This window comes from Brienomyrus brachyistius, chromosome 2 (assembly GCF_023856365.1).
Source record: "Brienomyrus brachyistius isolate T26 chromosome 2, BBRACH_0.4, whole genome shotgun sequence".
Classification (NCBI taxonomy): domain Eukaryota; kingdom Metazoa; phylum Chordata; class Actinopteri; order Osteoglossiformes; family Mormyridae; genus Brienomyrus; species Brienomyrus brachyistius.
The window spans coordinates 32,441,723-32,468,745 of record NC_064534.1 but is presented as its reverse complement, the minus strand read 5'-3'; the positions used below and the strand labels follow the sequence as shown (position 1 = coordinate 32,468,745).

Sequence of the window (27,023 nt, the reverse complement as noted above, 5' to 3'; positions counted from 1 at the left end):
TTCCGGACTTTAAGTCCCTCGCGGTCTGCCGTCGGGTTACCAGGAAATAAAAGGGTTACCAAGAGAAACAGGAAGTGGCTTCTGCAGAAAACTCCCCTTGATTTCAACGGAAATTTGAAAACACGGACGAGAAGACAATCAGAGCTTTGCAGCAAGCAACGCCGAAATCGCTGCTGTTTTACTGAGGAGTAAGAAAAACCTCATTCTTAAGGCATTATAAAACCATAATAAATATGCACATAAATCCAAAACTCGTTTAATCATTTCTACTGCCTAGCTACCCAAACATATCAATATCAGGCAATGGCGTCAGATGATAAACACGGTCATTCACTTCAATACAATTTGTTGCTCGGGTTGCAGCTTTCAGGTCAAACGATGTTCTGTGCAACAATAAGAAAAACAGCAAGCAGCGAAAGGTATTCCCCGTTTTAATGTCCCGCGACTTGGTGTGTCTTTTAGCTGCGAGCCAATGGCTCTGCCGACGCTCTCCAAACGCTGGGCGAGCCGGAGCCTGGAGCAGCAGATGCTTCGGCAGCGGGATCGCGAGGAGCGAATGCGACGCCAGTGGGAGACCCATTCGCAGTACTTCAGACAGCAAGACGTCCTTAGCTGCAAGCAGGCACAGTGGAGTTCCCGGCAGTCTTTCCAGCAGAGGTAATTTACCTGATCGGAAGAAGCAATGGCGAATTCGGTGGACTTCCTCATTTATCTATTACTGATGCTCAGTCTGATCAAGTTTATGGTTATTATTACCATTGTTATCTTTATATTAGTAATAAAATGCCATTTGTGAGCAAATAAATTACACAAAGGACATTAAATATCTTCTCGAGGGGTCCAACAGTAGTTCCCAAAAATAAGATTGAAGTCCTCCTCATGAACTCTTGCTGTACCTGCTGACTGTCAGCATGGCGGCGTATCAGCAGGACAGTCTAAAACAGGAAAAGACACGCAGCCTGGAGCAGCGGCGGGAAAGGCTGTGCGCACTGCTGCAGAACGAGCGGGACCAACTGGAGGCCGAACTGCGGGCGTTGGTTCCTGACCGCGCAGTGCAGGCCAGGCAGCTGCTGTGGAGGACGGAGGAGCTCCGCTCAGCCAGGGAAGAGCGGCAGAGGATGGTGGGCACCTGGACACCCCTCAAAAACATTGGCAGCTGGAGTCCAGGGTTGAGGGTGACCACATGTCACTGCTTGTGTCCCCCTTGCAGCTGGCCCAGAAACTACTGCAGGAGCACTGGAAACGCAACAACCCAGAGCTGCAAAAGGTTGGTGAAAGTGTACCTCGCGGCAGCCAGGAATAACCCGTCTCCCAGATTGTAACATGCTGTAAACCTTCTAGGGTTTTTCCATTAGCTCAGTGAGTGAAGCCCTAAACCAGACAGCTAAAGGAGGTTTGTGGGGAGATCTAGAAATTGCAGAAATCAACAAGTCGTCCATTCAGGGGAAGTTTAGTGAATCTATAGATGTTTCTCAATACCAAGAATGCAAAGATCGTACTTGTGATCTTGGCAACTTGCCTCCTAACAACACACTTGGGGGTGCAGTAAATCAAGAGATTCATCTGGTTTGGTGAGAATGTAACCAATGTTTGTTTGATGTTTGGAGCATGGCAGGAACAAGTGTTTTTGTTTGTTTTTTTTTACCATCCTCTGTACCTGTCGCCTTGAATACTGGAACTGGTTTTCGACAATGGAACATAAGGGGAAACGGGTACACGAGTACAAGTACACGTATTGAGAAACTCGCTCTTTGTGTAACCACAAAGGATTGAGTTTCCATTTGGTGCTATTTTATAAGTGTTTCTGAATGGCGAAAAACATTTCTGATTCCCCTTCTGCAGATGGAGTCGGCTTTGCACCAAGATCACGTTGTGAGCCAGTGGAAAGTACAGCAGTCTGAGAAAAAGAAGGTATGAACCATTTTTTCATGTCATGTGGTAGCTCTGTGGGATGCAGCTCTATGGCTGTGACTGGGAGGTCGTCGCTTCAAAGCCCATCACTGGCAGTGTGGTGTCACTGTTGGGGCATTTGAGCAATTCTCTTCACCCCAGTTGCTCCAATGACTGGCTGATGCTGCTCTCTGAAGTGCTTCCTGCTTTGGACAATAGCATTTACCAAATAAATGTGATTAATTAATGTGCCCCTGCAATAAATGTTGTTAAATGTTTTAAGAGTAGGTGCATATACTACATGTTGGAGGAGATGATACTGCAGTGAGGCTGTCTTCCTGAAAGATCTGGTGATGCCACTGGGTTTTGTGACACTCCTTCCTGACCCCTTTTCTTGTTAACCCGCAGCGGGAAGAGGCATCACGGGAAGAGGAGTTGCGCTTTGAGAACGAGCGCGAGCGGAATCAGCAGGAGGCGCTAGAGAGGATGAGGGAGGAGGAAGAGAGGAGGAAGGCAGAGGCCAGACAGCAAGCTGAGGAACTCCAGCAGCAAATGAAGGAGCTCAAACTGCGGGAGGAAGAAGTGAGCCATTAGTTTGGGTTTGACACCCAAAGACGAGGGACTAGTAACAGGCTTAACACTGTAACATTAGAAGACGATAATGTAACCAAAAAGAAATAGCTTTCGTCTGTCAGTGATTAGCAGTGCACAGAAGTTCTTCCAACCATCAGCCTGGCAGCCTCATTCCTCCCATCGCTGCTGTTGTGTACAAGTCAGATGACTAATAACACTGTGCCCCAGGCTAACCGGCTGAAGAAGGAACAGGAGGGTTTGCTCTCTCAGCGCTGGGAGGTGGAAAGGCTAGAGGAAGAGCGGAAGAAACAGGAGGAGAGCAGAAGGAAATACGAGCTAAGGTACAGAGGATTTTAATGCTATGTGCAGGAGCTGTGTGGGAAGTGAGCGGTTATGATGTTAGATCTGTCAGATGGGGCGTTAATTTCAAAATTATGATCTTGCCAGGTACTTCCTGAGCAGACAGTACCGAGCTCAGCTGAAGAAACGAGCCCAGCAGGTGCAGGAAGAGTTGGTGAGTCCATGCTGTCACGTGACCAATCATGTGACACACACTATCACCGCTCCTGTCATGACCACCACGTTTTCTACGGCAGGAGGATGACCGGCGCATCCTGGCGACTCTGCTGGAGGGCGAGGAGGAGGACAGGAGACTGGCCAGCGCGCGGCGAGAGCGGGCCGCGGCTGACGCTGCCTGGATGCAGGAGGTGCTAGAGGAGCAGCTCCAGCTGGAGCGGGAGAGGGAAGCGGAGTTTGACATCCTCCACAGGTTTGTGGGGTTCAGAGGGAGTGGGGGTCACCTGGACCGTTGCATCCACTGCGATGATGATGTTGTTTACAGAGAGGAGGCCCAGAGAGTGTGGGCAATGCGCGAGGCGGAGTGGGAGAAGGAACGGAGGGCCAGGGAGCGGCTCATGCAGGAGGTGAGGATGATGTCTGGTTGTTTGTCTTTGTGGGAAAGTCCTCCTAAACCTGATACGTGTGTCCTGTCCCACCTTAGTAAAAAGATCACTTAATGTAGGCTTAATATTTGGTGAAGACATAACGACCTGTCTTGTATGCTTCTCAGGGATAATGTGTGTGCACTATTTCTGAAAGACACTAAAACTGGGAAAAGCTGCATGCGCCCCAGATCATGGTCACAAGTACCGGGTCAAGGTAGATCAATGACCTGCTGCTAACTGGGGAAACTCACTGGGTCGGGGGCTTTCTACTCATGGCAGGTACTGGCTGGTCGGCGCCAGCAGCTGCACCAGAAAATGCTGGAGAACAGGTGGGCTCAGGAAGAGTCCCTCCGGAGGCGTGAGGAGCTGATTGAGCAGCTGGAGAAAGAGAAGCAGGCAAGACGACAGGAACGGGAGCAGGAAGAGGCGCAGAAGACGGCACGCATGAGGGAGATCAACACTCAGGTACTGGGCACCACCACTTGGGGGTGCTGTTCCTTTACACTATTGTCCAGACAAAGACATGTTTTTGAGTGTGTTTTGATTCGAGTTCCTTTTGATCTCTGCAGAGTCCATTTACATGTTTTTGGGTTTTATGATTAAAATATTTGACAAATGGGATCCAAGAAACAAAAGTGTAGCTAGCTGGTTTAGTAGGATTCATTGATGTAACAAACTGTAACTGATTCACCTCAGTATGAATGTAATGACCCACTGTATCTATGGTAGCCAGTGTGTCTACACAGACTTTGATGTTATAAAAATACAAATTATTTAGTCAATAGGAAGTGCTCTCCATCCCTTTGATCACTTTTATCAAATACATTTTGTTTTAATGTGTGACATTTTGGTATGATACGATATCAGTTCATATCAGTCTTATATTGTGATCGACATCTCAGCTTCGGACAGTTGTAAATAGTGTCGGGTTCAGGTTAACTTCTGCTCGGTGTGTTAGACACACACAAGACATACAGAGGATGGATTGGACTGTCTGTCCTGTAGGTGGCACAACAGCATAAGGAGCTGAGGGACGTTCAGCAAAGGGAGGAGCAGGAGGAGGAAGAGGAGGCGGCGGCTCAGAGGTGGCAGGATGAGGAGCTTCAGCTGGAATTGGACAGGACATCCCAGCGAGGCTTTCAGGAGAAGGTACACGTGGTTTGCTCAGGACCACAAACCTCCATCTCTGCTCTGAGGCAGTGCTCACACCTTATGTCTGCCGTTGTAAGTTAACCATCAGCTTGGAGGAGTCTTGGGTCATGTTCAGGCAGAAAAATACTAAAATGAACATCAGACAGTAACACTCTGCTATGGTTCTTGTGGAGGCATGTAATTTTAGCCTCTTGCTCCGTCCGATTGGCTAGTGGTGGGATGCTGTAAAAGTTCCACCCAGTCTTTCTTTTTTGGCATGGACAAAAATTGCAAGCTGGGATTTGTTAGTCCTGTGTTAATATGTAACAGCTCTAAATGGTGCCTTTGGCTTTAAGCAGCTGTAAGTAATGAAGACAGTGAGTTCAGTATCACAGTGCAAACTCTGCTGCCAACGTGCCAGGTAGCTAAAAGGTGTGATGCCCACTGTGCTCCAAGACATAGCCGTTAGCCCTTTATCCAGACAAGCAGATGTGTACTGAAAACTGCACAGCAAGCAGCACCTTTGTGCTTAGTGTCCCCTTGACATGCTTTACTATCCGTTATCCAGAAACTACAAGTCACTCTGATTATCTCCTTCCTTCAGATTCACAGCCGGCCCAGATCAGCCTGGACCTGAGGAAGCCATGGAGCAAAGACATGAGGTCATAGATTTCAAAATTTAAGCAAACTGAACCCTGAATTATTCTGTATCTAGGTTTTTTTAAAGCTGCAAAATGTAATTAAATTAAAATTTGAAACATGGCTTCTTTCATAGACAAGTGACTCCACAATAAAAAAATAAAAATTGTCTCATAGATGTTTAATTTGAAGCCTGGTTTACAGTACACTTCAGACAAATATAGTACAGGGAAGAACTTTACAACACATTTGTACAGTAAAAGGTCAAAAACAAAATGTCTGAGGTTAAGGTTATAAATAGTTTATTAAAAAATAAAAGGCAAGTTTCCCACCACAGCCGTGAGCACTACACGACTAACACACCTGTGTGCAGGACCCACCCCCAAGCATGGGGGCGGGCAGGCAGACACTTCCTGGATTGCGGGTTTCAAGTATAACACTAAGGTGTGAAACACAGAAAGATGGATTCTCTGGTAGAGGAAAACGCTACAATCGCACGGCTTTAGATGCACAAGTTACCAGCAGCTTGAGGGACAACACACAACATACGGCACGGAGGATTAACGCACAAACGTCCATCCCATCGCTGGTGGATATTCTGTTAGAAGACTAACATCCTGCTGCACAAGCGAAGTATTTTGGAATGAGAGAAGCAAGAGTGAACGCTGACATTTAAAAAGCTGAATATCAGAGTCTGAGGCTCAGAATGTTAAGTTAGTCTCCCAGTTTTACTGAGCACCTCATCTATCGGTTGGACTGATCTGGACGAATGAACACTGACCAGAATGAGGTCTGCTTTTTAATGTTTTGTGTAAGCAGGGGATCATTTACACGCAACAGGTGAGGTATTCGAGCCAATGTATGTAAATCGCTGAGCTATGGTTTCCTTAAAAGTTCTGATGATTCTCTGCTGTGGCACAATGTGCTGTTTGAGCTGTTAAAATGACACAGTTTACCTAGAAAGAAACCACATTAAATGCACATGTACCAGTGCAAAACCAGACAGGGAGAGCGGGGGGAGGGAGGAAATGGTAGCTGCTATTCCGGTCTTTGTAAAGAAACGCTACTGAATATGTAATCCACAGTGGTGGTTTGCTGTCGCAACCTGTAATGCATTGTATCAAAATAAAAGTAACACTGCATCTCTACAATTCCTGACAACACTGAACTCCACCTACCACTTCAAACCAGCGTAAAACAGGATCTGGTGTTTGTTTATAGTAGCTGGGAACCTTGATCTTTGTTCTTTAAATTAAAAAAAAAAAAACATGCAAATATTAATACTGATAGGAAAGAAAAAAAAAAACACAAAAGTTAATGGCTCCAATTGTTAAATAGTAAAGGGAAAGCTGAGAGGCAGAGCTCAGATGCTGTTCTCTTTGGTGGTGATAGTGACCAGCTGCTTGGCAGCCTTCGCGATGTCATAGGCGCACTGGATGACCTGCTGGGTGACCAGCTGTGTGTCGGGCATCGTCCCCCCCTCCGGCACCGCTGCCGCCTTGCACTCACACTGCAGTCGGAAGGCGCTGGAGGTGAGCAGGCGCAGGGAGCTGCGCACCGTCTCCGAGCGTGGCCTCTGTAGGGGTGTGGGAAGGGGGACAAAATAAATAGTCAAACCTCAGATTGCAAGTAACTTGGTTTGCGAGTGTTTTGCCAGTCGAGCAAAAATTCTTAAAAAGTTTTAACTTGATAAACGAGCGAGGTCTTGCATTACGAGTATTATGTATATGCTTTGTCCGCTGAGCATCACGTGATCACAACTGAGCCGATGGTTCTTCTCTCGCTGCGAGATTGTGGATAATAGTTTCCCATTCTCGGTCTCAGTAGGCAGGCCTCATATAGTCAAAATTTAGTAGAAAAGCACCACCCAAATAGGGGTGTAGCAGTGCGAGCAATGAATCTTTAACGACAATGCAATGTCCACATTTCCACAAAATCGAAAAGGCTGTCATTGTATAGATTCCTTGTTAGTCACACAAAAAGAATGATTCCAGTGAACAGATAGCAGTGATTCCGTTATAAAGTCGTCCTGTAAAATAACCCTCCTCTTCTCTCTTGTCTCCCTCACCATCCACGATTCTTTTCAAAGGTAAAGTGCAAAATTTGTTTTATGTATTTTTAATTAATATTTTGTAATCATTTTTAGATGAATATTTTTGGTTGTGGAACGAATCATCCAAGTTCCTTTATTTCTAAAGGGAAAATTCACTTTGATATACGAGTGCTTTGGATTACGAGCACGTTTCCGGAACGAATTATGTTCGCAATCAGATGGTTTACTGTACCTATGCTCTCACTGGGGACACTTGCATGAACAAAGCTTGACCCAACACAATGAAAAGCTGAAAACTGCTCAATTTAACTGATAAATTTTCTACAACAAGGTTTAAAGACTGCGTTCCTTTCACTAATCCCGTTGTGGCTGAATTGGAATAAAACGAATTAAGCACAAATGCATTGACACCTCTCAGGAATTCCAACATGATGCTTTACTACTGACTAATGTTTTACCATGCATGATTGCAATTTGACATTTTTTTTGGTCAGAGAGGCGCTATTCTATATCCATCTGACTGTACATCCAGGCAGCAAAGAGTACACCCTGGATGAGAGGTCAGCCCATTATACAGCACAGTCACACCATAGATAATTTAGAGGTGGCAGAGTACTCAGCGGAAACCCACAGAACAGGGAGGACGTGCGCCCCCCAGACACGCAGACTGCAGGTGCGACTCAAACCACCAACCTAGGAGGTGAGGCAACAACATTGTCCCCAGAGGATTTGCTGAAAGCATTTCTAGACACAGAAAGGATGGGCGTCCACCGTGACCCGCCTACCTTGGGGAAGAGGGCAGCCATTTCCGTTACAGCCACATGTATTCTTTCTGAGCACGGTATGAAGCTGCAGGGAGGACAGTGGAGAGCAGCAGGGTTACGAGACAGCAACGGGCACAGACGTCCGCTCCGAGGTTAGTGGGCAAACTCAAAACCTGCAGCAGCAAACCAAGTACACATTTCCTACCCAAACAACAAAACGGTTAGAACGGAGTGCAGGTATAATGCAGGAATGGAGCAAGAATACCATGGAGGACCGAGAGGGCTTCTCAAATCTATACTACACACACTGACATACTGAGCAGCTGACAGGAAATACCTGAGAGGTCACACCCCCTTGGCTTTGCTCTGTGATACACAGGTGGGATGCTTTGAACTGATAGGTTTGCATTAAAAAAAAAGAACATAAAATGAAAGTAAATTAGGACACTTGATGAAGGATTAATTAAAGGGGGAGATGGATCAGGGCATTAGATGAAGCCAGTAGTCATGCAGGGAGGACAGTGGAAGGGACCTGCTTATGTTAATATGCACCTTTTTACAATCACTTTCAGCCGCTTAGGCTGACGCTTTCCTCCAATGAGACTCCATGTTCACCCAGTTATACAGCTGGATATTATACTGGAGTGGATAAATGGACCAGATTAACAGCAGGGCACCTCCTGGGACTTGAACTGGCAAAACTTGGGTTATAAAGTTCATGCCCACTGCACTGCTTGCAATTATCACTCGATAAGTAAACATTATTTAGATGCAGGAAATACACTTAAACCAGGGAATGGAATGTCACACGAGGGACCGAGAGAAAACAGAGGGAGGGAGACACTGTGCCTGGGAGGCAGGGGCAGAGGCCAGAGTACCAGGAGGCTGGATCAGGCCGCTGGGGGCCCAGGGGGGGGTCCTTCTCGACCCAGGGCACCAGGGTGCCGAAGCAGCCCAGGCTGTGCCTGAGACGACGGGGGCCCTCGCTCTCACGCTCAAACGGTCTGCTCGGGGTCGTGGAGGACAGGAACCAGAGACACGTCACCTCAGACAACCACATCACAAGGATGGGTGGGTGGTAGGGGGACGGGACAAGGAAGAGGCGGGGGGGGACAGGGGATGTACTCGAGTCAAACAGAAAAAGAGTATGCCAAGAAAGGAAGCAATATAGTTACACCACAGAAAAAAGAGAAAATTAAAGCAATGAAGTCAAAAGCAAGAGGCACGAGAAAAGGGGAAGATGGAGCCGTGTAGCTTATGTGGGCCTGGGCACTGCAGTCACCGGGACAGTGCGTAGAGAGGTGCACAGCACCAACTCATTCCCTCCACTCCCCCCCCCTCACCTCTCGTGCTTGTTCTCCTGGGCGGCCCGCAGCAGCTCCTGGATGTTCTTTGTGATCTGCTCCGTCTTGCGGATGACGTCTTCGGTGCTGGGCAGGGTGGGGTCCGGCTCCACCTGCTCGTCGTCCGGCTCGGCGCTCCTTAACTTGCCTCTCCGAATGACTCTGTGGGGAACCGTGGTCCACAAACTCATCACAACCGGCAAACCGAAGCAGAGAGGGCTCCCCGATATCAACGACATCCTTCTATTGCAATTCCAGTAGACCAATTCACTCATGTGCTGTTTTGTACAAAACCAACAAATGACCTGCATGAGCAGGGGTGATATCCAAATGCCACAGAAATTAGATTCCATAAAAGACAGACTGACGAGGCAAGGCAGGAAGATGTCAGCTCAAGGACAGAACACTACTACATGGGGGTCACAGCCGCGGAGACATGCCTACCCTAAATCGTCTGGTTCCACATTGTTGCCGGTGTTGTCATAGTCACTGTCCGGCACGCTGCTCTGCTTCTCCAGCGCGGAGGTCTAAGAGCACATGAGAAGACACGGTAACAGGCAGCGACACGTCCCCAGAGTGAGCGTGCAGCTGGCGGAAGCCCACAGCAACAGGCTCGCTTAGCTGTTTCCATGCAAAGTGCTGCGTTCTAACACAGGTGGATCCTTAACAGAGCTGTGTGAACAATCAACAGGTACAGACTTCAGCAAAAGGAGTCTGCAGGTCCACCTTACAGAGCACTTCCCATTCCAGAACTTATTTTGGATGTCATCTTTTTATATTTAAACAAATCAAGATCTAAACATGGCAAAAAGAATTTGTTGTGGGTGACAAAAACAGAACGCAAGAGATAAATGCATCAAAAACTTTGCATGAAACAAGCAAACAAAAAAGCAACAGGCAAACATGAACTTGATGTCATTATGGAAAAGCAGTTATGATTTTAAATGCCAGGGTTAGTTAAAGTTATCCAGGATCAAAGGGTTTATTTTTGTTTTTCGTTGAATAGCATTTGCCACTTAACACTCCTGAAATACCAAGCGCCGTTTGTCGAATTGGTTTTCAACCCTAGCAAATTATGCCTGTTTTTAAATGCAACTGACACTATAATAAGGACCCCTGATTTCCATATTGCATAAAGCAGACACGAGACAGACGATACATTTTCCTGAAATCCACACACACTGCTGGATCACATCACTGCGATACATCCAGTTGGACAAAAAAATAAATAAAAAAAACTCAGCTCCCATCCAAAGCCCTGTTATAAACATACACCAAGCAAAGCAACACCTGGAAGTAACTCCAAAACACTGACCCATTTTATTCAACACTAGTTAAGAAATGTTCTGAGATTCGTAGTTACAATTCATGTCCATCAGTTTAATAACAGAAGTTAAGTTTTGAATGTCACTACCGAGTCAAAGTTTTGAAGCAGCTTTGCTGAAATTCAATAGCAATCCGAGGACAAAACAGCACTCTGCTGCTTTGTGCTGAGTGCTAACCCATGGCTACCAGCGCTAAGGCTCCTGCCTGAAGGGACAGAGACAGGGAGAGTCCAGCCACACATACATACCCGTCCACCAGGCTCAAAACACCCACACACTCCTCTTCTCATCTGCAGGCCTACCAGTTGCTGTGTGCGCTAAACGCAGGTGGGGCCGTGTGCCGGGTCCCAGATAACCCCACGAGCACACTGCTCTAGGGTGCTCCGTCAACATGCTCCACACACCCCAGCTCACAGCCAGCAGCGTGGCACAGCCAGCGAACCCAGCATGCTGACGAGAGTCTGCCTGGTCACCCCCGGCCAAAGTGTTTACACCATTCAGAAAGTGAAACCAAAATGAAGGGAAAAAAAAGTATATATAAAATTCTCATACATTTCCATGCAAAAAAAAAAAAAAAAAAATGTAAACAAAACCTTGTTACCTCAAAATTAAATGCAAAATCAGAATCACAGCTTGGGAAATGGTTCTGAGCCTTTGAAACACTTGTGACACTTGTGCATGCAGATGAGGAATTAAAATAAATAAATAAATCACTCTGCATGGAGAACCATCAGCGTCTTTAAATACTGTAAAGGCAGCTAAATATCAGCGTGTATTAGACAGTGGGCAAAAAAGTGTGGGTTCTACATAACGTACAATCGTTTGCAATTTTTGTCCAACACTTACGTTCATAAATAAGATTCAAAATAAAAGTCTCTGAACTCATTCAATTTGCTCCTATTAAAACAAGTGCAACATCACATTTCAGAAACAAAACTGAACTGCTTTTGTTTTTTGGTTACCAAACAGCCATCAAGGACAGCTTCGCCAGAGACGTTACACTTGGGGTACTGAACAGCACAGTGAGTGTTAGACCTTCTCTCTGCGAGGTAAGTCAGGAAGCCCTCAGCCCGTGCCATGATGCGGGGGTGTGCGTGATGGGGTGAGAGGGAGTGATGGAGAGATGCTCATGCAGCAGTTGGAAAACAAGAACAGGGAGGGAGGAATGATGAAGAAAAGGAGCAGCTTCCTGTGAGGAAGAGGCCAGTTGAGGAGGTACTTAACCCTTTGTGTGGTCTCGTCCCGTGACCAGAAGAGGGTGGAGGGAAACGAGGGGAGGGATGAGGAGGTGACAAAAGCACCCCTCCCGATCTGGAAAGTGGTTCAAACCAAAATGCATGAAAAATGGTAACCCAGGAAGGGGAACTACACCATATATGATGCCCCCTAAGCATTAAATCAGGATCCCCGGATAGCAGGGAACACCATGTACAACCCAAATAACATGGTATACACAAAAATAACACAAAACAGGGAAAAAACAAAACAAAAATACACTGCAGGAAAGCACATTAAATGTATATGAATAAGGAGATAGGAGAAATGAGGCTTTCAAGCTCACTGCAGGTGGCATTACTGTGTGCTCGCAATCACCACCTACTGTAAGCCAATGAGGAGCGGTAAAGTAACCAATGTGGAATGTTCTGGAGAAAGCCTCCAAAGCCTGATTCTACCTATAGTGCAATCTGAGAATAATTACGCTAAATGAATTGGGGGAGTGAAAAACATCTGAATAATCAAAATGTACACAATGTCATGCATTTTAATGGGGAAAAATAAAGCACAAAAGCAGTGGAAATGCTTGTAAAGGCATTTAATACTAATTACAAACTGCACAAACCTTCAGAATCCCTCAGATAGTCACACGCAGTTACATTAGGATCAGACTCCTATCATTTCAATATTTAAGATTGCAAATTAAACGAAGCCCACTCAAAGAAAAGAAAATATATATATATAAAAAAAAAAAACACAAAACAGGGTGACTGACAGAGGTGGTTATGGTGAAAGTGGAGGTGTGCAGGGCTTAGGGATGGGAAAAGGACCCCCACCCCCCATCCGGCTCCAGAGGGCTTATGGGATGGGACTATCCGTGTGACGCACCCCTCCGAGCACTGGCTGCGTCTCCAGGCACTATACAGCCGGGCCACAGCGCTCAGCGTTTAGTAACCAACAAGAGCTTGAAGAGCAACAGAAAGAGAGAGCGCTGCAGACAAGGAAGAAAGCAAGACAGAGGAGCAACACCACAGTAAGAGAAGAGAGAAGAGAAGGCTTCTGGCTGATCTTACTTACATGAGGTGGGAGGGGCTGCGGAGTGGAAACACTCTCTTCTGGGTAGGGGGCTTCTCCCTTGGGGAGATAGGGCTTCAGACCCGAGCCGGTCTCATACATAGACATGGGCCGGCTGCCACGCACGGTCGGGCAGCGTTTCGGGCCTGCGGGGTCGGGCTGCTCAGAACCACCAGGGGGGGCCTGATACGTATTGGCTGTGACCTGCCGCCTTAGAGACGTGTTCTCGCTTTGCAGTGACTGAAGCTGGAAGAGACGTTTGGCAAGACGTGGCTAAGAGGCGCTGTCGCAGTGAGCGCCCCCCCCCCCCAGCTCTTAGAAGCAGACAAAAAGGAAAAAAAAAAAAAAAAAAAGTGGTGGCGGGTTAACTATTTTTAGAGTATGTCTGTGTAGCACCACCACACCCCCGAATCATTCAAATACACTGAGTGACATACAGCCCCCATGCAGAAAGCTAACGTCGCATGTACCCCCCCCAGTTCTGACTGTGCTGAGCATGAAAACAAAAACCAAACATCATGGATCAAAGCAAGCAGAGAGCAGCAAGCAAGCCTGGTACTCCAGGAGCAGCAGCTGGGCAGCACCAGAGAAAGACACTGCAGCAGGGGGCGCCTGCGAGCAGCGTTTGCAAGCTCTCAGGAGTTCGGGCTGAGGGGCCCACATGTCAGAGAGGGGACAGACCCGCAGACTATTCCAACAGGAGAGGCACAGCCAGCCAAGGTGTGGCCGGGACCTGCTCGAGGGTCATCTTTGGACAGGTGAGCTGGGATAGGGCCACAGCATGTTATACCCCCAAGGAGAGCAGAGGAGTGCTGGGTGCGATGACTGTGCTGTAGACTGTCCCCGTCCCCCCCACCCTTCTCACAGACCCAAATCTGAGGGTCAGCATGATCATTCAGTCAGTGCTTTTAAGCCCTTTTCACTGATAAATACTTAGTTGCTACAGAAAAGATTAAGATAATTCAAACTCTGCAAATAACACTGATAATCCATTATCAAAATTAACACACATAGTAAAAATAAACCTTAAAAAAAATCCTTCAAAGCCTACTGTTGCCAGCAGTTTCAGTTCCTGTTCTGCTTTTGACTGGGAACAGCATCTTCCATCTCATCCCAGTCCATAGTCTGGTCTATTGCTTTAACATGCAACTCTCGCATGCATTACGACTCTGCGGACAGTCCCATGGTGATCCGGTACGTGCCCTGCTTTCACTGCTTGTCTGACCTCACCGTATGCCTGTCACGAGATGAATACAGGCCTCTCTTCCTGCTTTGACGCTAGACATGAACACCACCTGCTTGTGGGGAATTCCTAAGCCATCCATTACACAGTCATTATTGAAAACAATGCAGTCCTGTCATCTGTGCAGCATAAAAAAGAAAAAAGAAAAAAAGGAATTCATGTCTGCAAAACATTTCTGTAATGAACAAGGCTGGCATGAACAAGGCGGCCGGCCTGCAGTGCCTCTGCTGCGGCCCACTGCTTTCACACTCTCCAGTCTATATGCAGAACGCAACCCATTATTAACCTTCCATATTTAAGTCAAGACCTCAGCCTGGGGAAAAAAAAACATGACACAAACAAACATTTAAAAAAAATTAATAAAATTAAGTGTTTGGACATCAAGTGTGCCATGTGACACTGTAGTCTAAAAACACTGGGACTTAAAATATGCAAATTTGAGTGCAACACCCTTTCACAATTTAATAACTAAAAAACAAAAAACCTACACAATTCGGCCAGATCGGGGCACATGGCGGCCAGCTTGTCATCGCATTACTGCCACCTTGAACATCCCATTAGAAGAATGAAGATGGTAAGGGTGTGAATTAGACTGCGTGTGAGCCAGGCAGTGACACTGAGGGAAAGGCTCCACTGCACACGCATGTGCTGCATCCTCACCAAGCTGAAAGCAGTTCGTTTTTGCCAAGTACAGACATACTCTTTATAAGCTCATTTGCGTACTAGCCATGACGCCTATATCTCAGACATAAACCCAGGTACAGGGGAAGGCAGAGCTAAAGCTGTCCCCAGTCCACACACCGTGTCCCTCCCCGCCCGCCACGCTGTGCGGCCCGCCCTGTATCTATGTGTCCCTGCCGCCGGTGGTCTGCGTAGCCCGGTTCTGCCTCCCTGCCGATACCTTTTTCTGCATGTGCCGCAGCTCCTCGCTCAGGCTGCTGTTCACCTTCATCAGCTGCTTAATCTTGGCCTCTGAGGCCGACAGAGCATTCTTCACCTCCAGGAACTCCTGCACCGTGATGGGCCCGTCCGACAGGTCCGAGTCCACGCTCTGCAAGGGCAGAGACGTTCTGCTGTGAGCCTCCTCTGACAGCCTCAAAAGGTCTGTCCCATTCATACTCGTGAAGTCCGGTTTTAGCATCCTGTATATTGACCCCTGGGGGGGGAGGGGGGATTGAGGAGTACCTTGGTCCGGTTTCCTTTCCCAGTAGGAGCATCCGGATCCGTGTCCTCGTCCGATGCCACACTGTCATAGTCCGGCTGATCATTGTCCTGGCCTTCGCTTCCATGCCTGCTGCTCACGTTCTTCAAAATTAGCTCCACATTTTCTATGAGGGTCAACGGACTGTCACCAAGAGCACCACTAGAATGAGAGACACACCCCATACCACGCCCCATACCACGCTCCTCAGCCTCACCTTTGGGACTGGTGACCGAGCTCCCCTGCTGCCGCCGTTTGGCATCACTCAAGATGTCGATGACAAGCGTCGCAAACTCGTGCGCGTTGAACCTGGCGAGTTTCTGCCGTCCCTGAGTAAATAAAGAGGCCAAACTAATGATCTAGTCTCATAGCGGAGCCCTATAAACAGAACATGATCATCTGGGTTCCTTAAGGAAGTGGAACGGGGGGCGGCTTGCCTGATTTCTTGTTGACGAGTACTCTGGATTCACAGGAAGGAAAGGCACCACTGTTGTTTCTGTCACCAGGGTACTGTGGTTCTGAGTGGCCAGCCATACTATAAACAACAAAAACAAACACACACCGCTACCCATTTGACAGGCAGTATTGCAACATATTGATTATACACTTTATTGCTGCCCTAGGAGTTCTTATAGATGACAGCGTTGGGCTTTAGTTACCCGGCTGTCATTTTAATCGCGCTCTCTGAAAGAGGAGGTTGTAGTCTTCTCCATAACTCAGCACAAGCCTTCCATTTCATACTCACCGGCGTCTGTCTCCCTCCTGTCCACCTCGTCGTACACGTCCATCGCCAGCTCTTCAAAGAGGTGATTGCTGAGCTGCAATTTGTTCAACAGTGAGAGCAGATGACGGGTTTGATGAAGAGTAAAAGTAAACCATGTTGCCATTTTGTCTACAAAATGAATACCAAGTGAGTGAAAGACTACTGTGAACAGTTTTCCATGTTATTGTTACAGAGGTTGCAGACAGCGCTTTCCAAACTGTAGCATTCACCTCATACAGCTCCCTATAGCTCTCAGTTCACAGCACTTGGTGTTACGGATGTAACGATACACTCAATTCACGATTCAGAGTTCGCGATAAGATTTTCTCACGATTTAGCAGAATGAGCTGCAGACAAAATTTATTCAAAAATATTCCTTTATCTTTCTAAACTGTGCAAAACGTGTCCTCTTCTTAACAGTGCAACTGAAATCAAATAAAATACTGTTTTAAAAAAAAATCCCAAATCAAAATAAGTAAATAAAAAAATTCAAAAACTGCACTTTCATAGTGCATTCATAAAACATTCAGTACACCATCATAATGTATTCAGTAAGCATTCAGAATACATTCATAAACATCATGAATGTATACCTTTACATCCCATCATCCCTTAACAGCTGTAATATACCTTAATAACAAACATTATATAGCAACAAACATTGTAATTGTATAATCATGTAATGTTTGTTATTAATGTATATTAAAGTGTTAAGTGATGTCAGGATGTTACAGTGTACTTGCATGCTGCTTATGAATGTTCTATGAATGCATAATAAAGGTGCACTGAATGTTCTATAAATGCATAATGAATGCATAATGAAGGTGCACTGAATTGAAAGCGCTACCAAATAAAGTAAGGCTTGCGCATGCGGCTTTTTAGCATGGTTTGCCCTTTTAATAATCTTCGCTCTGGCGGTGGTGAATTGAGCTCACTGTGGTGCCGGTGGACATGCTGAAACATGTTCCTTGTGCTATTTCTGTGTATTATCAGTCTTTTACAATGTCTGCACACAGTTTGTCTTGTCTGTGCTTTTCTTGCCGTTTTCGTTTGTGATTATCGAAAGCTACATTGCTGCCACACCGGCGATTTAAAATCGGGGGGCGTGTCCTCAATTTGCAATTCGCTGGCCATCTCGCGTTCAGTCAAAACCAAAAACTAACATACAGCATCGACGTGAATATGCAATGACAGCTTGACGTCAAACTCACGTCATGAAATCAAATGTAATATTACACCAGTTTTTCTGTTAAGTAAAGTACCGTGAAGTACTCCTAAAGTAGCGATTCATCTTCCTCATCAGCCGGTTTAAAGCCAGTTTTTAACTGATTCGCGATTGTTACAGTGTTCGTTACACGCCTACTTAGTGTTCATCGTGCGGAAAACATGACAAAGAAAAGTCACTTACAGACTGGAGCTTTTTTTTTGCAGCTTTTGCCAATTCCGATAAATCCTGACTGCTGCAGATAGACATAGTTAGAAAAAACAAGTGAAAACCGAGCAAGAAAAGGCAAGAAATACACAATGAAACTCCCAGCAAATACTCACACATTTCTTATCCATCCAAAGAATGCAACAAAAAGAAGAAGGGGATTCAAAGATGGCACAATACAAGGTTCTGTTCAAACATCTGCATGCTAAAAGCTTAGTCACATCAAAAGAAACATGATCTGTTGCTACAGGTCACACATTCAGATATTTTTAGCAGAACAGTGAATCCCTTGATATGCAGTAATATTCTCAACATTTCCTTTCAGAAAGGTTCAAGACCCCTCCTGGGGTGACATGCTAAAGTCGGCTTAACCCCTCAGCCAAGCAGCCACCCTAAGTAGATTCCTGCCGTGACTTCACGCCCTGTGCCCTTACCTGTCGGCCATCTGGGGGATAATGAAGTGCTGTCCATTTTTGTGATCTGAAAGAAGGGGAGGGTGAAACACAGGTCAGCCCACTGGGGAGCAGAGAGGCACAAAGTGCAGCATTTGACTGGGTGACCCCTCTTTGCTCACCTGGTTTCCTCCCGCACAGGTAAAACGCCAACCTGTCTGTAAGCTCATACTGAATCTCCACCAGCCTGTCAGCCAAGTCGTGGTGGCCTGCTTGTCTGAAACGAAACAATTAAGAAACGTTATGTCATTCACAACCAACATCCCAGATCTGCGCATATAAACTCATCTCACAGGAAGTACTTCAGCACGCTGTCTGCCCAATCAGAAAGCACATACCTTGCATAGTCGATTGGCGTTTTGCCATTGCTGTCCGGAGCCCCTGGGTCAGCGCCATAAACCGTGAGCAGCTCTACCTGGGAGACTTGGCCTGCCTTGGCAGCCACATGCAGTGGAGTGTTCCCTTTTTCCTGGGGGTGTGGGCAGGGAGCCATGAGCCTCCACATCACATCTGTAGCACCTGATTCAGCTACACATCCACTCACAGACACAGAGGCTAAAGGGGACCTGAAAGTACCATGTCAGGCTCCCTGAAATGAGGGCTTTGAAACCAAAACTGATCATTTCTCATAATCTCCTTACTGTTAATCCTCTAACACAACAGCACTTTCAACACACAGCTCTTTGAAGATAATCATTTATCCAAGATTCAATTAAGACTATTAAGGATTTCTTTTTGCCAAGTTTATAATATGGCTTGCATTAATTATTTTTGAGACCTTTCCAGCTGTATTTCAGCCATCAGAACTAATACAATAGGTTGAAGAATCAGCCTAGTCCAGACATGTTCAGTGTGAGGTCGTCAGTAGCTGCACAATTTACTGACTCATATCAACATGCAGAAAGCACAGGGAAAAATATTTAACTGAAAGGTAGACTAAAGGATCAGAAAGCACACAGCACCTCTACTCAAGATGCCTCCCATAAATATATTTAATTGATTTATGTCTGCTGTGATTCCGAGATGTGTTTTTTTTATATATTTTTTTTTTATTGATAAGCCAGCACTAGTCTGCTTGTGACTTCTGCAGTGCTCTTACCGGGTGGAAGAAATTGGCCTGAGCTCCCAGGGACAGTAACCTCAGACACGTCTCCAGATTACCAGTTCGCACACTCGAGTGCAATTGCTGAGGATGACAACATCGTAAACAGGCATTTTACTTCCAGCTCAAATTCCAGGCTTGGGAACCTGACAGCTTATGCTTAAAAAGACTAAAGTTACAGGAAAAAGACTCGCACTGCCCTCCTCCCCCACCTTGCTGAGGTCCTTCGCTGTAAAGCTGTCGTCATCTCGACACGGCATGCGATGAACAAACGCAAGCATTTGGTATTTGGCTTTTATAAACTCCGTTTTGTTTGGGCTGTGGGCAGATAGAAAAGATCGATTTGAAGATTTCACACTCTTAACATCTTCCCTTTTTCTGCCACGCCACAAATTGGGCCGAAGTGCAGGGCCCGTCACACACGCATGCGAGCGGGGGTGAGGGGGAGGACATACTGCACTTTGTCCTGAGGGATGGCCTTCCGCTTCCCGCTCATGACGGAAGCTGGATCCAGCAAAGAGTGCTCCCATATCGAATTTGCCCCATTGTTGTATAGCATCTGAACCATCTGGGAGCAGAGAGAGAAAAAAAAAACAAAACAAAACACAAAAATGACTTATCTAAGATGTCCTGGATGATGTACACTAGCTATTTCAACCTCAGAGGCAGACAGCAGTGTTTGCAATTATAAAACCATCAACAGGAACGTCTGCAGCAATATCACATTACAGCACTATCCTTTAAGAACGCCAGATTAAATAAACAAGCTAATTATCCTGTGCCACAAACTGCAATCTCAGAAAACCATTCACCAGGCAAGCTTTCGGTCTTCATTATACAATCAACAGTACAATGTTACACATAACTCACTACAGACTTCTTAAAAAAAAGCCCCTCCAAAACAAATGTTCATGCAACCGTCAGTGAAGATACAGACATGCCGAGAAGTAGAAGTAGTGCTCTTTTATCTGGAAGAGATGGGGACAACATAGGTCAGAAGCTTACCTGCAGCTGAGTGGGCGGCCAGGGCGTGTGTGTCAGGTGGCGAACCTGCGAGCTGTGGCGGCCCAGGCTCCGGTGGACGCTGCAGCACTCGTCGCATATCAGCACGCCCCGGTTCACGGAGGCCCAGCGAGGTTCTGCCCAAGGAAAACAGACGCAGCACAGACATTTGGTACATGTTACTGAAACTAAACAGGGCCTTCCTAGTGCAAACGCTCTCAGCTTTGAGGTCAACTAGAGAAATCCCTACTATGACATCAAATTAGGTGAAGAATTAGATAAACCAACAGTGAAACTGGACCACAAACACACTTACATTCTTTTTGCAGTATCAATGACTAGAATGGACTAGCTTTGATCTCCTCTTTCTTTCTGTTAAAGTGTTCCTCCGGTCAGAAGCATGGAAGGTAATTTCCTTTAGCATCACTGAGTATAAAACCACTCAGGCAGGCTGGCTCACTCTCAAGCTAAGTCAATAACACATTACAGTCCACAATACTATCCAGTACAATCAATATTCTTGGAAAGATTCAGGAAACCCCTGAAATACATAAGACCATTTGTAGTGTGTCAGTGCATAATGGATTCCAGTTACTAAAAAACAATCCTTTGTTTTGGAAGGAAATTATATTAAGGCTAGGAAATATCTTTTAAAAAATTGATATTTAAAAATATCTGGAGAAACAGTAATACCGAGTTATCAAACCCCAACTCCCCAAATTCAGAAACATGTACAGTCAATAGTCAATAGCTCTACATTAAATAATTTTTTAATGCAAACAGAATTTGCAAATGTGATGGGTCATGGAGTTCATTAGCCAATGATAAAACTTGCCAAGTGGGGCGTGGGGGGGGGAATTTAGTCAAGCTCGGGGGGGGGGGGGGGGGGGGGAAGTCATACAGAGCCCTGAAGGGGACATAGAAGGGGGAAAAAATGTTCTTTAGTTAGGTTTCACAATACTTTTGGATTACTATTAATAACTGCACTGTGGCCATCCAGCACAAAAAGGCAGAATACATGATACTGACATGTCCACTAGAGGGTGCTTTAAGCATTAGACTACAGGGGACAATGAACGCCATTCAACCTTCAGATTATTTATTCATTTATTAATAGCACTGCGTCCATTCACTACCAGCGACTATAATCGAGCAACAGGTGAAGAATGTGAAGTGCACATGTATGCAAACAAATATTAAAGTTCACACTTGAAGTGTCGAAAACCAAAAGGAGGTGATTGCTTTTGTTGAAAGAAAATACATTTGGACACTGAATTGCAAAAAATACATCTAAAAACGTACTGCGGTGTCGGTGTGAAGGTTTAAACCTGAACTGGAATACCTCTCTGGTATTCACACCTGAAGAAGTATATGGATTATGAATATGCGAATCAATACTGAAATATCGATTCTTTTAATCTGAATTCGTTAATTTTTAGAAATGATTCTAACGTTACAATATCAATTATCTACTAACGTTTACATTATAGGGAGCAAGACATGAGCTACTGCTGGGCAGGGTTATCCATTCTTATCAACTATTCTACCTTTGAACTTTGAATGGGCACAGTGGAAGGATTAACATGTAGAAAAATACATAATCTACAAAATTAAATGGCATGCATTATTTTCCATAGACTGCTGTTTAATAGTTTAGCAAGATCTCAGAAGACAACTAGAGTTTATCTCCTCCCAGGTCCTCTTAAAGGGCTCATAAGAAATGTGTACAAAAATACAAGACAAGTCACATATTTTTCGGGATCTGCATTATTTCTCATTATGGGATAGCATGCAAACTGCAATGGACAATTTTTAAAACGAATTAGTAGCCTAGCCTAATTTATCTAAACTGTCAGTTGTGCTTTATTTTTTTTAATCTAAAGTTTTGGTTATAGCCTATGAAGTCTGCTCCCTCCCCGTAATTGAAAGAAGCTGCAAATAAGGGATTTGTAGCTAGGCTATGAAAGCTTTCAGCAATTTCCCTATCCATCCATCCATTTTCCAAACCGCGTACCCTACTGGGTCGCGGGGGGTCTGGAGCCTATCCCGGAAGCAACGGGCGCGAGGCAGGGAACAACCCAGGATGCGGGGCCAGCCCATCACAAATTTCCCTATCTTTAAAGGGAATTAACATTGGTTAGTGCTTGACCATCCACATAAGTTGGGAAGCTCAATATCCCAAGCGAGAAGTTCCACTTGAACAGCTGACTTCCTGGTTGCTACGTGGAAGACAGAAGTTGGTAATGTGACATTGAACTTCCCCCTTACAAAAACAGCAAACATTACTGCAATGGGCAAAGCTTGTGAAACACTGAATCAAAAAGGAGGCTAGTTGGGTGGACTGAAAACCAAATCACAAATTCTTGAGTTACCTTGCTGATAAAAGGTGATAATTAGTTATTGTCAGGTACCAACACTGGGATACTTGTCCAATATCGTTGATTACCGATACCATCATCCCATTGCTCAGCACTAATTATATTAGTGTATTCCATTATTTTTAATTATTGTCTACATTCCCGAGCACAGATTCTCTGCTTTTCACTCAGAAGCACAAGAAACGTTTAAAACAAAGACATGGCAGCACTATTATGAAAAACAATGCTTCTTGCTTTCAGTCTTCCACAGTATAATACACTGTGCAATATGTTAATGCGTGCAAAATATATCACCAGATAAACCAGAACAAACGTATGCTACATAACTGTACATGGAGAAATAGGTGTAAAACTGATTCTGTAATCTAATATTCAGAAATGTTACTGAATGCAAATGCTTGCTGCACCAGGCCTTCTTACGCAAAACAGTGCAATTGATATAGTGAGGATTGAAGCAAATGGACCTCCAGACTCTAATCTATTGCACTAGGCCAGTGGTTCTCAAACTTGGTCCTCAGGACCCACTGCCCTGCTTGTTTTCCAGCTATCCCTGCCCTACACACTGCTGATTACCTGGATCAGGTGTGTTCAGTCAATCAGAAGCTGAAAGACAGCTGGAAAACAAGCAGGGCAGTGGGGCCCAAGGACCGAGTTTGAGAACCACTGCACTAGGCTATGGCACTTCCTGACAGTGCTCTTAACACTCATAAGAAATATTCACAACCCATCTGTCTGCCACTTCTCTCTTCACACTAGAACGTGAAGCTAGGCCAGCAAAATAGCTGCTAGCTTCAGAAACACTCAAAACAGCACAAACACCTCAAGTCTAGGGCAAGTTTTTACTCCACCAAAACAGCTTAAAACCCAAACAAAAAATATTAGGGCATTTATATACATGCCATTGTATCAATACATTCCATTAAATGTCAAGTTAAAAATTCTCAGTTTTTCCATCACTAAACAATACAGATGGGAAGCATAACCTCATTTCCTTCTTTGGGCAGCTTTCACAGCACAATACAATCAAGCTTATTCACAAGGCTCTCTCTCGAGGCACTGAGCACAAACTGCATACAAGGCTTGGGACCATCCCTGCTTGTAACGGTGATGTCACACAGCAGGAACATAATGCCAGAGCTCCCATTTGTGCAGGGTGGGACGTAGCTGTTCAGATTACAGCACAGATGACCGGGGTTCTTAGAGCTGGCAGCTGATGATTCTAGCAAGCACAGGGCTTAGGCTGATCACAAGAGCTAAAAGACCTTGCAAAAGTATTCTCCAGAGTTGGTCGTAGGACTGCTGCATACACAGATTTATAGGATATTTCACACAGACAGAGAAACTGGAGAAGGTTTTTTTAGACAGAAAAAGTTCACTGGAGATGAACTTAATAAAGAACTTCACATGCCACTCTACAGCAGGATTCCCAAAGTCCATCAGGCTGCTACAGCCTCACACCACCATTTAAACCAGAAAAAAGAACCAAGAGAGAGGAAAGCCATCTCACAAATCCATATTCACATCTTCATTCAGCAGACAGAAATGCATGCATACACCTAGATATTTTAAAAATACCAGAAACAAAGATCAAGCAGATTAAAATAAAATTTTGTGCAGACAGACAGACTTAAGTCGAGTCATTCTTCAAGTTGTACTATAATGCAAACAGTGAGCTGTGAATTTATACGGGTTTATTTTTAAACACAGTCCGATTTACGATGCTGTCCATGGGCAGCTCTGGTGTGGAAACAACCACCTGCGAAAGGCTACAAAACGGCCAGCGTTTGCTTCCCATTACAGAGTCAGCAGCGGCAGCTGAAGCAGCCCGTCACCTGCCTTGCAGGTCTGAGACTCTTCCTTCCTGCTAGCGCGAGAGCTACAGAAAAACAAGATCCTCACCCCCCCCGCACCCTCTTCCTGTACGTTACACCCCAGCTGCTCAAAGCAAGACAGCTGCAGGGACGAAGCGAGGCTATAGAGGAGAGCCACAACCTCTAACTCCAGACTAGCCTCTGCTTTGCGCTGGAGGGTGGATAATAGGGAAGCATTTGTATGCTACTGGTCTAAATTAGTCCCAAATGCCCTTGCTCCTCATTCCATGAATCGATCACCAACGGTTTCAGTGACTTGCTGACCTGTTACTGCGCTGCATTTTGAACCTCACATAAAGGCAGTGATCCAGAACTACTGAAGACCAATATATTGTTAAACAGTACCTATTTATTTAGATTCTACTCTTGAATATATAACGTTAAAAATACTACAATACAAATAACAGTGCTACTTCTAATTCCACCCCTTCCTGGACTGCAAAGTGTCACATGCACAAAGATAAAACTACTCTGAGGATTAACATAACCTGCCAACATTACAGCATCGCACAGGGATACCACGATTTCTCTCCCTGGATTGTACTTGGATCAAGAAACCCATCTTCAGTTCTTTTGTTGTTGTTTTTTAAGCCCTGAATCAGGTCATCCTCAGCTTTTTCAGACACATACAGGCCAGGCAGGACACAGAGCATGGTTTGACTTTACTGCCATTACAATCTGTACATCACCAGTGACATGGCACCACACTGGTACAGCCAGTCTATCTTGTCTTCATTTCATTTCCCTTTTTCATTTATAGTTCACACACCACTATGAACCACTGTGCAAGCTTGGTACATCACCAGCGCTGCAAGAATATTGTGCAGAAGGGGCAGAGCCCAAGGAGACCACAGGAAGAAACTGGACCAATACCATTGTCTGTCAAACTCTGGGAGGCCACACCACACTTCCAGCAGAAAAAGTGGATCTAAAGCCAAAACAATAGAGAATCCCAGCTCATCCTGTTATTTTTCCTTTGTGTCAACAAAGGACACAGCCTCACTTTAGAACCCAGATATATATGGAACACAGGGGGCCACGCTCATATGCACAAGCACAACCACTTATTTTAATATATACCAAAATCCATGTGTGACAACTAAGTTTAATCTACCGAAACCGTTGCCTGCACGTCGATTTTTCGATTTACAGTAACATGAAGCTCGCTAAATTTTCGCCCTCAGGGGCAATCAGCAGTGGGGACTGGCACAACAATTCCACTGTTCTTAGCCTCAGCTTTATGGGAAATTCACGCAAGCTCCTGTATGTTTCTTTATTCCCTTTTATCTGCTGGTAGTCTATTTGTATTAAACTACACTAGCAACAGTAGCTGCGTTACGCTGCATCGTGTCTTCAAACCGCTTAAAAGGGCCCAAAAGTCGCGTCTGCTACACAATTCAGATGTGTCCGCGGGGAACATAAAATCTGACAGGTGCACGGTGCTTTCGGTGCTTCAGGAGCCAAAAGCAAGCGCCTGCTGGGTTCTTTTACAAAGATATAAAAAATAAGTGTCAGATATAATATGAGGGCTTCAAATTTCCCACTGCTGACCACTGCATTGCTACAGATGACTTACTTCCCCTTTTAAACCGCCGTCTAGAGTGTCCTATATTAACTATTTCTTATTTCATTATGTATTTAGTATCACAACACGCAGGTAAAAAAACGCAGCTGACATGTAAACCACGAAAATAATAATAATACAAAAACTTCGCGCGAAGAGCTGACAGAACTTGACACCCCATCGCCTCCTGACCACAGCCGACCCAGGCACCAAGGCGTCCTCATGACATCCGTTAAAGTAGTAATGGTTTAATTCGACTGAATCGCATGCGAACATTTATGATGCAAAGTACCTAAGTCAGAGACTAACAGTAATAGCATAATTAGCATGCGATGGCATGTAGCGCCCACCTCGAGCAACTGACGGCTGCTCGACAGCCGTGCGCAGCTGGGGTCGCCGGTGCCCCCCACAGAAATGTTCCCGAAGGGCCGAGCCTTAGGAGTCCCGGGAAGCTTAGCCGCCAAAGCGGTCCTTTTAGCGTGCTGTCGGCAAGTCGCCACTTACCCGGACCGCTGCAGTCGGCGCAGACTTCGCTGTTCCGGACCCGTTTCGACATCCTTCCCCCCGCCCCCTAAAAAAGGCCTTTAAAGGTTTTTTCCTTAAAGAAGACAAACTTGCCTTATTTATGCAGTCATATGATAGCTACGGCATGTGGAAATATATCCCGATTTAAGTCCAGCGTGCAAAGCGTAAATTATACTAGTTAGCAACAGATAGTTGTATATATCTTTCCACCCGCTCTTTTTGTATTGTACTGCACGAGCTGAAAGCCAACAGCTGCGACAAGACGGAAACTCCAACCGACGACAACTACCGCGGAGACCTATTTTATCCCGGAAAGGAAATTACGGAATATACGTAACGTAAAGTTGAAACCACAGCCGGAAGCTGCGCTAAATCTCTACGATGCCTTTGATAGACAGGACTGTACAGAGTCCTGGGTCAAGAACCTCTGTAGCGGTATTCTTCAAACGATATACGACTTTAATTCCCGTCCTGTGCCCTTATTGGGTATTCTGAAATTTAAGCAAATTACGTAGCTAACTGGACATTTTGATCTTGTT

At 45.4% G+C, this 27,023-nt stretch overlaps 2 protein-coding genes across 11 annotated transcripts; one reads left to right on the top strand and one right to left on the bottom strand.

Annotated features, from left to right (window-relative positions):
* The first annotated feature begins 42 nt into the window (after positions 1–42).
* LOC125710272 (trichoplein, keratin filament binding) lies at positions 43–5,346 on the top strand. Its single transcript, XM_048979839.1, has 13 exons — positions 43–188; positions 463–657; positions 911–1,121; positions 1,211–1,267; positions 1,843–1,911; positions 2,299–2,472; positions 2,692–2,804; positions 2,911–2,977; positions 3,060–3,232; positions 3,305–3,386; positions 3,687–3,872; positions 4,413–4,556; positions 5,143–5,346. Exons 2-13 carry the CDS (start codon positions 473–475, stop codon positions 5,173–5,175), a joined length of 1,494 nt encoding a protein of 497 aa, XP_048835796.1. The 5' UTR covers positions 43–188; positions 463–472; the 3' UTR covers positions 5,176–5,346.
* git2a (G protein-coupled receptor kinase interacting ArfGAP 2a) lies at positions 5,344–26,910 on the bottom strand. Of its 10 annotated transcripts, none has more exons than XM_048979752.1 (22): positions 26,464–26,910; positions 20,150–20,283; positions 19,600–19,712; positions 19,357–19,462; positions 19,142–19,228; positions 18,381–18,511; positions 18,165–18,259; positions 18,025–18,070; positions 17,567–17,618; positions 16,141–16,213; positions 15,833–15,930; positions 15,613–15,724; positions 15,380–15,522; positions 15,096–15,245; positions 12,955–13,197; positions 11,887–11,973; positions 9,782–9,864; positions 9,338–9,499; positions 8,844–8,998; positions 8,332–8,388; positions 8,016–8,079; positions 6,616–6,753 (listed from the first exon to the last, which is right to left on the bottom strand). In XM_048979752.1, the coding sequence occupies exons 1-21, from the start codon at positions 26,513–26,515 to the stop codon at positions 8,042–8,044; spliced, it is 2,217 nt and encodes a 738-aa protein (XP_048835709.1). In that variant the 5' UTR covers positions 26,516–26,910; the 3' UTR covers positions 6,616–6,753; positions 8,016–8,041. The 10 variants fall into 10 exon arrangements, 8 of the variants coding, with proteins under 8 accessions (XP_048835764.1, XP_048835701.1, XP_048835727.1 ...); XR_007382941.1 differs by having other exon boundaries at positions 6,698–6,753; positions 8,873–8,998; XM_048979807.1 differs by lacking the exons at positions 8,332–8,388; positions 11,887–11,973 and having other exon boundaries at positions 5,344–6,753; positions 8,873–8,998; positions 26,464–26,909.
* Positions 26,911–27,023: the final 113 nt, after the last annotated feature.

Bases quoted from the DNA above. Each gene is read 5' to 3' on its own strand.
- git2a (XM_048979807.1), bottom strand. From the start codon at position 26,515: ATGTCGAAACGGGTCCGGAACAGCGAAGTCTGCGCCGACTGCAGCGGT. The intron at 20,284-26,463 runs GTAAGTGGCGAC...TTCCTTGGGCAG, and splicing joins CGCCGACTGCAGCGGTCCGG to AACCTCGCTGGGCCTCCGTG. The intron at 15,725-15,832 runs GCAAGCCGCCCC...TTATTTACTCAG, and splicing joins ACTCGTCAACAAGAAATCAG to GGACGGCAGAAACTCGCCAG.
- LOC125710272 (XM_048979839.1), top strand. From the start codon at position 473: ATGGCTCTGCCGACGCTCTCCAAACGCTGGGCGAGCCGGAGCCTGGAG. The intron at 658-910 runs GTAATTTACCTG...GCTGACTGTCAG, and splicing joins CGGCAGTCTTTCCAGCAGAG to CATGGCGGCGTATCAGCAGG. The intron at 1,122-1,210 runs GTGGGCACCTGG...TCCCCCTTGCAG, and splicing joins GGGAAGAGCGGCAGAGGATG to CTGGCCCAGAAACTACTGCA.